General features: G+C 45.1%; 1 protein-coding gene across 4 annotated transcripts in view; it reads left to right on the top strand.

Annotated features, from left to right (window-relative positions):
- The first annotated feature begins 4,263 nt into the window (after window positions 1-4,263).
- LOC118093940 (uncharacterized) overlaps window positions 4,264-12,481 on the top strand; it is a 30,402-nt gene continuing 22,184 nt past the window's right edge. For 2 of the 4 annotated variants that reach the window (XM_088669107.1, XM_035133797.3), the window contains exons 1-3: window positions 4,264-4,330; window positions 7,246-7,343; window positions 7,872-8,025. In XM_088669107.1, the coding sequence (XP_088525233.1) occupies window positions 7,247-7,343; window positions 7,872-8,025 (251 nt within the window). In that variant the 5' untranslated portion in view covers window positions 4,264-4,330; window position 7,246. The remainder of the gene's footprint in view (window positions 4,331-7,245; window positions 7,344-7,871; window positions 8,026-12,481) is intronic. The other 2 variants (XM_035133799.3, XM_088669108.1) reach the window with 2 other exon arrangements.

The raw sequence follows: 12,481 nt of genomic DNA, 5'->3' as shown, positions 1-12,481 counted from the left end.
GTCATAGTGCCACTTCTTTCTGCCTTGGTCAGTCTACACCTGAAGTACTGTGTCCAGTTCTGGACACCACAATTTAAGATGGATATTGACCAGCTGGGATGTGTGCTGAGGAGGGTGACCAAATTGATCAAGGGTCTGGAAATCAAACCTTATGAGGAACAGTTGGGGGAGTTGGGTATGTTCAGCTCAAAAAAGAGGAGACTGAGAGGGGCTATGATAGCCCTCTTAAAAACTCTGAAGGCCTGTCAGATGGAACCAGCTTGTTTTCTTCTGCTCTGGGGGGTATGATTCTAATTACAAGAAAGGACATTCCGACGAAACATCAGGAAGAGCTGTTTGACTGTGGAACAGATTCCCTTGTAAGGTGGTGGACTCTCCTTCATCGGTTATTTTAAGCAGAGGTTGGATGGCCTTCTGTCATGGATGCTTTAGCTGAGATTCCTGCATTGCAGGGGGTTGGACTAGATGGCCCCCAGGGACCCTTCCAACTCTACAATTCTATGACTCTATGATAGGATGAAAGCATGGGGCAGCTTCACAAACAACACCTGCTGAAATTAAAGGCGTAGGGACCTTGCCCTGTCTTGCATCTGGCCACAGGCTGCCCACCCATGACATGACATGGTATTCTGTGGAGTAATCTTCAGTGAATCTGTCTGATGATAGCTTTTAGCAGACTTGACGGGGCAATGGCAGAAAAAATCATCACTTGCGGCATACATGCTACATTATTTTGTTCCACTGCCACCTCATAAAGGGTTCCACGGGTGTCCGAAGCAATACAGAGATCTGCGAAACTTGTTTTCTAGAGATGAGGGTTGGTTGAATGCATACACCCCATGAAAAACGATGCCCATTTCATACGTGCTTCAATTCTCTGGGGGCAAAAGTAGCAAATTGCAATCTATCTTTCACACCTTCCCTCAATGCTGTTCTCACCTTCTTGATATGTGAAAAGAGCAAAACATCACCATATATAGTTATAGGTCTCCCCTTTTGTATACTAGCTGACAATATTGATCAGTTCTGCTGTTTTGGAGCAGTGTAGGGATGAGTGTGCTGTAAATTCATAATGTGATTATTGGGAGGTAACAATGTGTTTCAATCTTTGCAAGCTTTTATCTCTTGCATGCAGTGCTTTTTTCGGGGGGGGGAGTACGCAAGGGTACGCATACCCCTAAACATTTTGTGAATCTAAGTTTGGCCTCATGGAGGGGCAGTATTTCAATATGACTAGGAAAATGAGAGCACCCCTAAACTTTTTTAAAAAAAAAAAGAAAAAAAAGCACTGCTTGCATGTACAGTACTTGGGAATCAATTCCACTGGCTGTATGAAATGTGTGGAATATTAAAACCCAAGGCCTTGTTACATGATACAGGATAGTGACCCACTATAAACATTAGATAAGGACAAAATGGAAAACACCCACTGATTAATGCATGAAGCATATATACTCTGATAAGGATAAGTGCTTTCTGATAAAGCAGAAAGGTATCTTCAAAAGATAGCAAACAAGCAACAGTGAAAGTTGAAGATCACTGCTCTTTAGGTAACATTAAATAATGGTTGGGTGAACTTTCTATGTTACCCTTCACCAATGGCTGTGCTGGTTGAGATGGGGGAGAAATTTGTTCCAGTTTAAAAGCAAATTGATCAGCTTTGCACTTTCCAAAACTGCGCAAGCAGAAACAAGAGTTATCCTTTGAAATTCGCACGTATTATCCAAATTTTGTGATGCAGTACTCCAACCAATGTTTACACACATGGGAGAAATGTACTTTAATGTACAGGGAAATATCATCTGTTGATTCCCATTTTATTGTGTTTGCTCCAAAGAATACAACCGATTTCTAAAGGTCACAGGCCTCAGTGCAACAAAGCCCAAGGAGACTTTCCTGAGGTTTGGAAAGTACATTAGCAGATACGTTTATACTGGAAACAAAACAAAACAAAAATTCCTTCCAGTAGCACCTTAGAGACCAACTAAGTTGGTCATTGGTATGAGCTTTCGTGTGCATGCCCTGTGTACTAGTTCTAGATATTTAATCTGCTGCTGTGGTCTTCCCATCCTGGCAGCCAACATCGATCAATACAGGAAACCTCCCAAGGACTTCCAGCTTTGACCCTGTACATAAATGATGAGGTTGCTGATAGCCTGAGATGACTCCCTGGCCACTCCTGGTAATGCCTGTAAACTTCCAGAGACACAGGACAGAATGCATGCTTAGAAACCCTGCTTGAAACACACATTGCCAGTATGACACAGTTCCCTTAACCACGTCCTTGGAAGTTAAAAATGCAGACCTTACTGGGGGTTATTTGCAGGTGGGATTCAATCACATGCCAGCAAATTCAGGCCTTGCAATTATAGTGGTTGAGGTCTTGCACAGACAAACCCGCTTCCAAAAGACCGGACTTACAATTAACTATGGGGAAATGCACTGGAAACTGTGGGAAAACACTTGCTTTGATGCAGCATCATCTAGCTTCCCAGAGTAAGAGTGAATCCTCCTTAAATAGGAAACATCACCTGATCTCCCTGGGAACAAATGAAGATGCTTGCTCAATAAACAAGGCCCCCTGAAAGTGCCCTGGGGAAAGCATGGAAGTACGGAATCTAGAGTAGTAGCCACACCACCAATGGGGGTTATGTTATAATGGGGGCTTTCTTCATCCCTATGGCTCACAATTTCTAGTCTCCAAAGCTGCCGAAAGAGCACATTGTCCTCTGTTCTTTGTTGCTGTGCGAACCCTTTTCCCCACTTTCTCTTTAGATCCTCTTTTGCTCCACCACTCTTTTCTCTATCTCTCCTGTCCATTCTTCCTCTCAGGCCCCTGCTTCTTACACTTGGTTGGTATCCATCTGACTCAGGAGACAATGGAAGGGTGCGCCTTTGGGGGTGATGTCAAACAGTTGGGAGAGTTCCAGCGCCTGCCATGGTTGTAGAGACCAATAAAGGAGAGGCATGTTTTATTGCAGCTGGGGTAGATGAAGGGATCCAGTTGTGCTGATGTAGATGTACCGTGATGTTACTTCTTTCTGCACTCTTCCCAGTGGTCGTTCCTCCTCTGGTCACTGCTGTGGATACACAACCTGACGCATTGTCTCCAGGTGCTGCAGTTGCCTGCAAGAGATTCCCACATGGTGGGGTTGATCTTGCCAGCCTTCTTGTCACGTTTGCAGACATCTTTGTAATGCAGAGTTGGTCGGCCAACGGGCCTGGTGTGTGAAGCCATCACCCCAAAAAACATGTCCTTGGGGATCCTGCCATCTTCCATTCTGCGGACATCTGCAAGTCAGTGTATACTTCGCTGAGACAGGAGTGTGAACATGCTGGGAATGTGGGCTCGGGAAAGCACATCTTTGTTGGAGATTGTCCTGTCATGTGATGTCCAAATGACGCAGAACAAGTGGAAGGCATTGAGGTGCTGCCTATGACTTACTTCCATAAAATAGAGTGCTCAACACGCGAGCCTGGTAGACCTTCATCTTGTTCTTGGATGTTAACATCACATTCTCCCGTATGCTTTTGGAGAGGTGAGCCATTGCCATAGCTGTGTCCTTCAACTACCGTATGCTCCTTTCAGACACCCCCTACCTACCCCAAGTACACACCCTGGACCAGGCATAGGCAAACTCGTCCCTCCAGATGTTTTGGGACTACAACTCCCATCATCCCTAGCTAACAGGACCAGTGGTCAGGGATGATGGGAGTTGTATTCCCAAAACATATGGAGGGTCGGGTTTGCCTATGCCTGCCCTGGACAGATCATAGAACTGCAGCGTTGTATTATGTACCCAAAGCATTTTAGTCATGCTGGCCACACGACCCGGACATGGACAAATGCTGGCTCCCTTGGCCTGAAAAGTGAGATGAGCGCCACACCCCATAGTCACCTTTCACTGGACTTAACCATCCAGGGGTCCTTTACCTTTTTTACCTATCATAAGGCAAGGAGGAAAACCTCCCTGTGCACTTCCTCCCTCTAACCCATGCAAACTGTTTTGCACTTTTGACTGGCATCTTCCTTCCCTCCTAACACCCTCGCCTCCCCACCCCACCAAAAACCTCACCCCACAGAACAGCCCTAAATGTTGCAAAGCAGCGTCCATTTACTGCGCCCAAATAGTATCTAGCAGTAGCAAACGGACCAACGGGATTCAGAACGACTCCCGTCTCCTCGTATGATACCATAGGTGCAAAGGGGCATTTGCTTCGGAGTCACGTGCTCCGCGGTCACGTGAGGCGAACCCAAAGCGCTGCTCCTTCGGTTCCCTCAGGACAACGTTGCTGCTGCTCCTGCTTCTCCTCTCCAAGCGCGCGCCAGGTAGGAGGGGCGTCTGGAAGGGCGAGGAGAGAGAGAGAGCGCGCGCATGAAAGGGACGCCTGGCTGCTCCGTTTTTGTTTTGTTGCCCCCTTCTGTTTTCTGTCTCCTGCTGGAGAAGTAGGTCCGTTAAAGGAGACGGGCGCGTGGCTGAGGCTGCCTGTGCGTCTAGGCATAGAAGGAGGGGCGCGAGAAGCGGCTAAGGCGGCAGCAGCAGCTGGCTGGGCTCGGCTGAGCCACGCCCTGGAAACCCGAGCGCTGCTTGCCTCCGCTTCCTCGCCGCCCCGACCGTTCCTGAGGCTTCTCCTCCGTTTACTTAGCTGCAGAAAGAAACCCTCAAAGCAGCACCTCCCTTCCCCGACGGGGAAACATAGACAATTGAATATATAGCCTGTCGGGGGATGCTGCGTTTCAGAGATGCGCCTTCCCACCCCCCTCCGCGCCCCATCTGTGCGCGCAAGGCGATGGACAGCTGCTATTTAAGCCGGAGAAGTTGGACGTGTCAAAAACGAAAACGCTTCGCAGAATTGTAGAGTTGGACGGGGCCACGAGGATAATAAACTCCCAACTCCCTGCAATGTAGCCTATAATTTGCCCAACGTGGGGCTTCAACCCATGACCCTGAGATTAAGAGTATTCATGTTGTACAGTCCAACTGAGCTGCTTTAGCCAGCATCTCTCATGCACAAAACTCCACTTCTGGCAAAAAGTCCCCAGGCAGGACTGATTGGCTGGACTATCTAGTAGGGAGGCGGTACTGTTTCAGGGCAAGAGAAGCTTTGGTACCGCAGATGCTGCCAGGCTACAACTCCCATCAGTCAAGGGTTAGGGGTGATTAGAGTTGCTGTTGAGCAACATCTGGAGGACCAAGGTTTCCCACACCTGTGGGCCTAATCACTAGTGACTAATTTCTAAGAGTGTGTGTAGACTCTGGACCAGGCATCCCCAAACTCGGCTCTCCAGATGTTTTGGGACTAGAACTCCCAGCATCCCTAGCTAAAAGGACCACTGGTCAGGGATGATGGGAATTGTAGTCCCAAGACATCAGGAGGGCCGAGTTTGGGGGTGCCTACTCTGGAACATCTGGTACGCAGGCTGAGACCCTACCTGCCTGCAGACTGTCTCGCCAGAGTGGTGCATGCTCTGGTTATCTCCTGCTTGGACTACCTGGTTGGACTACTGCAATGCACTCTGTGTGGGGCTACCTTTGAAGGTGACCCAGAAACTACAACTAATCCAGAATAAGGCGCCTAGACTAGTGACTGGGAGCAGCCACCGGGACCACATAACACTGGTCCTGAAAGACCTACATGGGCTCCCAGTATGTTTCCGAGCACAATTCAAAGTATTGGTGCTGACCTTTAAAGTCCTAAATGGCCTGCGCCCATTATACCAGAAGGAGCCTCTCCACCCCCATTATTCACTGAGGTCCAGCACCGAGGGCCTTCTGGCGGTTCCCTCACTGCAAAAAGTGAAGCTTCAGAGAACCAGGCAGAGGGCCCTCTCGGTAGTGGCATCTGCCCTGTGGAATGCCCTCCCATCAGATGTCAAGGAAATAAACAACTATCTGACTTTTAGAAGACATCTGAAGGCAGCCCTGTTTAGGGAAGGTTTTAATGTTTGATGTTTTATAACTTTATTATTATTATTATTATTATTATTATTATTATTATTATCCTGTTGGGAGCCTCCCAGAGTGGCTGGGGAAACCCAGCCAGATGGGTGGGGTATAAATAATAAAAATTATTATTATTATTATTATTATTATTATTATTCTCCTATTTAGGTAATAATGTGCATTACTTTACTTCTAAATGTGTTCAACCCTCTGTACTGTGTTTGGGAGCCCCTCCTTATTCTGCTGAGTGGGACTGTGGACCTCTGCCCTCAAGGTCCTGCCCATATGGCACCACTGATACCTTCCTTGTCCTGAAATGAAGGATTTTTGTAGGGGTGGGGGTTGCAGTTGCTTCCCAGCAAGTACCTGCACCTTTTGGCTGGATCCCTGTGGTTACCTGAAAGAAAGGCACTTTGGATACACACATTATTACAGAACAAATGGGGCCGCTCTAACAAACTGTTGCAATGGGAGTTGTTGTTGTTTGCATAGAATCAGAATTGTAGAAGTGTAGAGTTGGAAGGGACCATGAGGGTCATCTAAGCCAACCCCCTGGAATACAGAAATCTTTTACCCAACATGGGGCTCAAAACCCCGTCCCTGAGATTAAGAGTCTCATCCTGTACCCACTGAGCTTTCCCTCTGCATGGACAGATGTGCTGCACTATATCAAGCAACAGAACCACAATCCGAGCCTTTGGATCAGCACATATAAACAACTGTGTTTGCACTGTGTTACTGCTAAATGCTGAGGCCCAATTTTGGTAGACGGAACACAGCATTCCCGTATTCAGAATTCTCAGGTTTGAATAAGAAGGCATCAGGATGGCTTTGAATCTTACACAGCCTAACTTCAGTTGGTGAAAATCGTGTGTGTGTGTGTGTGTGTGTGTGTGTGAGAGAGAGAGAGAGAGAGAGAGAGAGAGAGAGAGAGAGAGAGAGAGAGAGAAATTGTGGATCAAGTCTGTTCCTCAACTTGAATTTTGAACCTGGGGAAAAATTTACACTCAGTTGTACTATTGTTGAAATCAAGGGAATTTGGGAGTAAGAATGATATTGCTTGGGGAGTTCCATTTCACTTGCCAAATGAAAATGAGGGATTTACATAAAATATGGTAACATGATGTAATTTCAGCTTCAGTGTAAGCTATATTAGAGTTTTGCAGAACTCTGTGAAGTTTTATACAGGTCCATTTACATCCATTTGATTTTAGGGTTCACATTTATTTTTGTACATTAGTTCAGGTTTTCCTTTTAATACCCATTTCTTTTTTTGTGTGTTGTATTTTCTTCCGAAAAGGATGCCACATCTTAATTTCTGTTCTCGGAGATCCCCGGTGGTTTGCAGTAGTGCTTGTGTTGCATCAAGCCAGCCTCTTGCAACAAATATAGGCCTCGGTAATTTGTTCCGCTGTTATTTTAATGGGTGAAATGTTGATTTTTCCTTTGTGGGTCGTATCTGACATTCAGTGGGTTGGCTCCAGACTTAAGTTAGTGCAGGCATCCCCAAACTGCAGCCCTCCAGAAGTTTTGGCCTACAACTCCCATGATCCCTAGCTAACAGGACCAGTGGTCAGGGATGATGGGAATTGTAGTCCAAAACATCTGGAGTTAGTAACTCTTTAGACACCTGTGACTAATCTGCAGCGCTATACTGAAGATCTCCTGGCTGAGGTTTCCACAATTTTGGAAGTGTAACTCAATCAAGCTTCCTCTCTTCTGGCGTACAAAACCATTCTCAAATCATTTCAATTACAGTTGAAAATCAGCATTCCCATGTCTTTCTTTAATTCTTAGGATCCTGTGATTTTAACACTTCCCAAAGTGGCACTCCCTGTTTTGGTTTGCAAGTCACTATTAGTTTAGAGTTGTTGTTGTTGTTGTTGTTGTTGTTTGTTCTTTTTAATGAGCCTATCTCTGTTGCAGATATCTTAAAGAGTGGTGGCAATGCTGTAGATGCTGCTGTGGCAGTAGCAGCTGCTTTAAATGTTACTGAACCATGCAGCACCGGCATAGGTGGAGACTGCTTCTGCCTCTATTATGATGCAAGCACAAAACAGGTACATGGTCTCAATGGAAGGTAAGTAGCAGAGAGAGAGAGAGAGAGAGAAAGCACATGAGCAGCTGTTGTATTCTGCTATGTACTAGGGCAGAGAGTTGTTGTATTCTGTTACGTATTAGAAAATATAGTTGTATTCAGTTATCTGCTGGGGGAAGTTGTGCATTTGGGATTTCTCTCTTTGTAATTTCTACTCTTCCACCCACCCTCCAAAACCACCTTTTTGCAGCTGGTTTGAGAGTAGGGGCCAAGAAATGAGAGGACTAAGGCTTGATCTAGACACGTCAAAAAAAACATTTCAGGAAAACGTGTTGTAAACCTCACAATGGGAAATCTCGTTGCGAAAGATGGAACTCCACACCGCCATCTGGTGTCAACAAATCAAGTTGTTGCCACTGGCTCGATTGCTGGAAAATAAGCAGATGCAGATTACTTGGACTGCATTTCTCAATGGAATTCCACATATATAACAGGGCTCAGTTTAGTGGTTTTGTTCAGACTTGCCAGACTTATCACAAGCCTGTGTATACAAATGGTGTTTGTCCAGTTTTTGTGCATGCCTTCACTTTGTTTTTAAGCTGAACTTGATAATGATTTTGTGCAAACATCTTGGTGGACAGAGTGTCTGCAGTTCTGGTTTCATATGAGGAAGACTTTCATTTTAACCAGGAGGTCAGAATCCAGTTTTGCACCTCATTTCTTTTTCGTTTTGTTCTGATTTTCCTACATTCATATGCTATTCAACTTTTCGCTGCTGCAGAGGAATAGCTGTCCTTTGAGTCTAAATTGAATATTAATAGGAAGATGCTTTAAAAGGATAGCATCAGTCCCAGGTGCTCTTCGGTTCCTGTTGCTGTAGTCAAAGGGCAGAGAGCAGGACATGCTGAAATTCCTGTGGTTATTTTTTTCCTCCCAGGAACCTTTCACAAAGAAACAGGAAACTCCTTAGAGCAACATTGCACTAAGTGGCGCATGCATCATATGGGGAACAAGGTCAACTGGTGCAACAATACTTTTCCACCCTCTTCTCCCCCACATGACCCCTAAACCTGTTCTGGTGGTTCCCTCAAACTCACAGAGCAGATTTAGGCAGTGCAGTGAGAAGTCTTGTTGCGTGAGTGGACCGCATTTTGCAAATGCAATAACTTACGGTAGTTGACTCCCACCCTTGGTTCATGTGCTGTGACAGTTTCTGTATTAAGTCATGTTTCAAACATGAGCGTGCCTCCCTCCTACTACACAGGCCCAATGCCAGTGGTTCCCAACAGGTGGTCCGCGGACCCCCAGGGGTCCGCGAGCTATGCCAGAGGGGTCCGCAAGATGCTATTAGAATAAAAAATATATTAAATATATTTCGTATGATAACAGATTTTTTGTTTTGGCTGCTTCCTGCATGAGCAGAGTCTAGCGCAAAACTAGAATTAGATAGAGGCGGTAGTTCTGCTGTATGCCGCTAGGTGGCGCTTTACAAACACTACTGTTTTGCAAAGAGGCAGCGCGCGCATTCTACTAACGCTCACCGCCCCAAGATGCTTTGCGCGCGTCGGCTTCATTTGTGCGCTACTGCGCAGGTACCCTGTCTTCTCCATTCCCCTCCCTCCTCCCTGGCGTGCGCTGCCTCTTTGCAAAACAGTAGTGTTTGTAAACAAAGCAAGCATTTTCTTCCATGTGTTTCATGAAAAACAAATATAGGAATCGGCTCGACATGCGGTCGGATTTCAGAGTGAAAGTTTCAAGTTTGGAACCTAATATTTCAGAAATAATGGACTCAAAGGACAGATTTAACTCATCTCATTAAGAACTGAAAATTAAAACTAACTGTATACTGATGGAGTACTCTGTTGTAACTGTAAAAAACGTATAAATATAAAATATAAAAAGACTCTTAATTTGGCTCTCACTTTTTAATTTTAGGATTAGGAATTAATGGGGGTCCTTGTCACAATAGCGGCTCGATGAGGGGTCCTCAAGAAAATTTTGTTGGGAACCCCTGCCCTATGCAAATTCTCCTTCCTCCCACAGCACTCATGCACCTCAAACAAGCCATAGTATGGCTTGTCATGTTGTCTGAACCCAGACCATGGCTGTTTGTTTCAACTGAACCTTCAACTGAATGTTCATTTCTTGGTTTAATTCTTTTAAAAAATTATTCATTTTATAATAACACATAACAAACAAATAAAAACAATACAATACAATACAAACCTGACAAACCCATCCATAACAAAAAGACACAAAATATCTCACTGTCAAATCATTTTTCTTTAACATTTTAGGGTGACTTCCTCAAATCCCCCCTTCTGAGCTTCATTGTATATCATATTTAAAGGTAAAGGGTAAAGGGGCCCCTGACCATCAGGTCCAGTCATGTCCGACTCTGGGGTTGCGGCGCTCATCTCGCTCTATAGGCCGAGGGAGCCAGCGTTTGCCCGCAGACAGCTTCCGGGTCATGTGGCCAGCATAACAAAGCTGCTTCTGGCGAACCAGAGCAGTGCACGGAAACGCCATTTACCTTCCTGCTGGAGCGGTCCCTATTTATCTACTTGCACTTTGATGTGCTTTCGAACTGCTAGGTGGGCAGGAGCTGGGACCGAGCAACGGGAGCTCACCCCGTTGCAGGGACTCGAACCGCCGACCTTCTGATCAGCGAGCCCTAGACTCTGTGGTTTAACCCACAGTGCCACCTGGGTCCCTTTTATATCATCTTTAGCAATTTCTAAATCTTAACTTTAATCACTTTTGTAAATCTCTTCCTTTACCTAATTTCTTTCATTATCTATTTAATTCATTACTATCTATTTTCTTAAATTATAAACATTTTTTTCTACTTCTGCAACCTATAAGAACTTCCAAATGTATTTCATATTCTCAAATATTACAATACTTTTTAAAATATATTTTAAATTTCTTCCAATCTTCTTCTAGCAACTCTTCTCCCTGTTCGTGCAGTCTCCTCCCAGTCAATTCGGCCAGTTCCATAAAGTCCATCATCTTTATTTGCTATTCTTCCATGGTTGGTAATTCTTGTATCTTCTGTTTCTTGGTTTAATTCTGGCTTATCGCTCATGATTTGTTTGAAACAAACCACAATCTGGGTTTGGATAGTGCAACAAGCCGTATTGTGGCTTTTTTGATGTATACAGGATCCATAAGGTGGGGCAGTGAAGGGCAGAGAAGCTGCGTGGGATCTGTGTATCAGGGGCAGACACATTTTCTATTAAAAGCACACACATTATCTCCCTCTCTGCTAGCTGGAGAGAGTGTGTGTATATGTGCATATATCTTCAAGCTTCTCATTCAAACACATGGGAGAAATTTCCCACTTATCAGCAAACCGTCTTCTATCAGCCATCGAAACTGGGCTTTGTGCCTAACACAGGAATAGTCAGCCAATGGCCACAGTTGCCAGATCAAAGGACTACACTGACAGAAGATACTACTACCATTGGCAGAGTGTTCCCTTTTGAGTAGCTTTTAAAGCAGGTCAGCTCGAGGGCTGCATTCTACCTTGACCAACCCTCTGGGAGCCTCATGCAAGTGGTGGGCATATACATTGCACTTTAACTCACATGCATACATAAGTACTGTAAATACAGTTTCTTCCCCCAGCAATTAGGTTTAGGGGAAAGTAGCTTTGTTCCATCCCCAAGTCTTATTTCATGGGGAAGGGGTGATCTTCCTGGAGACTCTAGCTGTGGAAGGGAGACAACCACCCATAACCCACAACAATGAGTTATAGGGAAGAAGCCACCCATCGGAGCTAATATATTTGTTTTCAGGCCAATAGGGCATTTGGGGAGTTGGTGGGGCATTGTTGGCAGGGTGAGTAATATAAAGAGGATTGCCTTTTACCTCTCCAACTGTGACGCACACACTCTGAAAAGGCCTCCATGTGTTCCTGTTAGGCTTGAAAATATCTATTGGCTCCAGCCGAAGACTTCTTTTTTTCAAGTCTAATCATACCTGCCAAGTTTTCCCTTTTCTCGCGAGGAAGCCTATTCAGCATAATGGAATTTCCCTTTAAAAAAGGGAGAACTTGGCATCTATGAGTCTAATTGCAGTGGGGACAAAGAGGGGACACTGGGAGGTCCCAGGGGCAATGTCTGGCCCACAGGCTGGCAGTTCCTGACCCCCTGTATTACTGGTACAGAATCCCTTTGAGGGTTTGGACCTAACAATTCTAGTTTGTAGGGTTAAGAGCATCGTATGGGTTAAGAACATCTGTTTCTGTGATGTTGAATTAATATAAAATGTTGAGAATAGTGGTTTGAAACAGACCATTTTAAAAAGAGCGATTGGTTGGTGTATCTAATAAGAGTTTCTGGAAATAAAGGTGGCAGAATTTCAGCCTTTGATGAATCATTCTGTGAAAATGCCATGGAAAATGTTCTACATTATTTCAGGTTGTTGCCAGGAGGCTTCTGAGAGCTGTTACAGTGCCGTGCCGAGAAACTGTAGCACCACCATCAAAGTTTTT

The sequence above is a fragment of the Zootoca vivipara genome, chromosome 5, assembly GCF_965207765.1.
Source record: "Zootoca vivipara chromosome 5, rZooViv2.hap1.1, whole genome shotgun sequence".
Taxonomy (NCBI): Eukaryota; Metazoa; Chordata; class Lepidosauria; order Squamata; family Lacertidae; genus Zootoca; species Zootoca vivipara.
Note: the sequence above shows the minus strand (reverse complement) of the source record. Positions and strands in the feature narration are given on the sequence as shown.